Here is a 1,855-nt window from a genome sequence, read left to right as displayed (position 1 = left end):
ATATGTTTTACCTATTAGCACCCTAAATTTTTAAAATAACATATCACACTTATAGTTGGCTTTAAAAACCTATCACACACATATACTTGGCTCATTCGGACCTCCTGCATACAAAATCATAGATCTATCATCTTTGACAACTATAGATGTGTGATAGGTTTTAAAAACCAACTATAAGTGTGTGATAGATTTATAAAGCCAACTATAAGTATGTGATAAGTCATTTTAAAAGTTTAGGGTGCTAATAGGCAAAACTTGACAAGTTTAAGGATGTAAATATACATTAATGAAGAATATTCAATTAATTAATTTGGTATACTTTCACAATACATTAAACCTAATTAACATAATATTCAATAATTAATGAAGAATATTCAATTAATTAATTTGGTATACTTTCACAATCTAAGGGGGTCCAATCAGCACCAAGTCCTTCCAAAATTGGACCCCACACTCCCTCGTGGGCAGAATTATTGTCCAGTCCACCACTCCGTCACTTTATTTTCCCCCCTTATTTATTTCCCTCCTCCCCCAATCCTTTCTCCAACCATAACTCCACCGGAGTTCCACATCCCTCACCGGAATCACCTCTCCGATATTCAATTCCGATTCCAATTACAATGAGGATGATGATAGATCTAGGCAACCACAACCACACAAGTTCTCTCCGTATAATCGATACTCCAACCTCCGTCGACTGCGGCAGAGAAGTCCGATTCCGCCGATCATTCAGATCTCTAGTAGAGTGTATGGTCCCTTGCTGCGGATTCCAACCGTCCGATTCATTCGACACCGACTCCGATTCAACTCACTCCTCATCCTCCTCCTCCGCCGTCGTCTCAGGTACTTTCTTCGGTTACAGAAAAGGCCGAGTTAGTTTCTGTCTCCAAGACGATACTCGTACATCTCCGCTTCTGCTCCTCGAATTCGCCGTTCCGACGGCGTATTTAGCGAAGGAGATGCAGTACGGCCTTCTCCGAATAGCGCTGGAATGCGATCGGATGAAGGAAAGATCGAGTTCTTGTTCTCTGTTCAATGTCCCTGTTTGGACTATGTATTGCAATGGGAGGAAGGTCGGATTCGCCATACGGCGGAAGATGACGGTGAATGATGTGGCGGTTTTGAAAATGATGCAGTCGGTTTCTGTTGGTGCTGGTGTTTTGCCGGTGGCGCCTAAATCGGAGGAGGGAGATTTGATGTATTTACGTGCGAGTTTTGAACGAGTTATGGGGTCAGCTGACTCGGAATCGTTTCATATGATAAATCCGGTGGGGAGTTCCGGTCAGGAACTCAGTATTTTTCTGTTGAGATCATGACGTAATCGTCGTCTTCCATTTAGGAGTAGTAAATTAATTAGCTTCTTCGTATATAATTAAGTATTAATGTTTTTTTTTATGGTTATTTGATTAATTAGCTTATGAGTCTCCATATGTATCATATCTATGTAATCAATTTGATTAAGCTATTTGTTAGTTTTTTTTTTTTTTTTGTTGTTGCTTAATACATCCTTGTATTTGGCTAAAAAAATCCAATTGTCCCTTATGTTTTTAAAATGTTCAATTTATGCTTTTAATTTATTTAAATTAATTTATTAACCCCTTAAAATTCACGTGATAGAGTAATGAGATTTTAAAAAAATTGAAATACGTGCACTTTAAGTAAATTCACGAAGTTAATAGACTATTTTAAAAAAGTTTATATGGCTAATAGATACTTTTCAGAAAGTTAATTGATCGCTTTAAGCAAATTTAAGTGGAAATATAATTTTTTTCGAAATAGAATTTTTTCAAAATGTAGTGACAAAAGACTAAAGATGTATTGAGGTTTTTTTTTATAAGAAAAAAGCCGTCCATTA

General features: G+C 36.9%; 1 protein-coding gene across 1 annotated transcript; it reads left to right on the top strand.

The window, feature by feature from the left end:
* Positions 1-530: 530 nt before the first annotated feature.
* On the top strand, positions 531-1,482 carry LOC136234787 (protein MIZU-KUSSEI 1-like). The gene has a single exon (XM_066024261.1). The coding sequence runs from the start codon at positions 621-623 to the stop codon at positions 1,314-1,316; it is 696 nt and encodes a 231-aa protein (XP_065880333.1). The 5' UTR covers positions 531-620; the 3' UTR covers positions 1,317-1,482.
* Positions 1,483-1,855: the final 373 nt, after the last annotated feature.

Source organism: Euphorbia lathyris, chromosome 7 (assembly GCF_963576675.1).
Source record: "Euphorbia lathyris chromosome 7, ddEupLath1.1, whole genome shotgun sequence".
In the NCBI taxonomy this organism is placed as follows: domain Eukaryota; kingdom Viridiplantae; phylum Streptophyta; class Magnoliopsida; order Malpighiales; family Euphorbiaceae; genus Euphorbia; species Euphorbia lathyris.
The sequence above is the reverse complement of the archived record's forward strand: the minus strand, read 5'-3'. Positions and strand labels throughout refer to the sequence as shown.

Coding starts and splice junctions, on each gene's coding strand:
- LOC136234787 (XM_066024261.1), top strand. CDS start 621: ATGAGGATGATGATAGATCTAGGCAACCACAACCACACAAGTTCTCTC.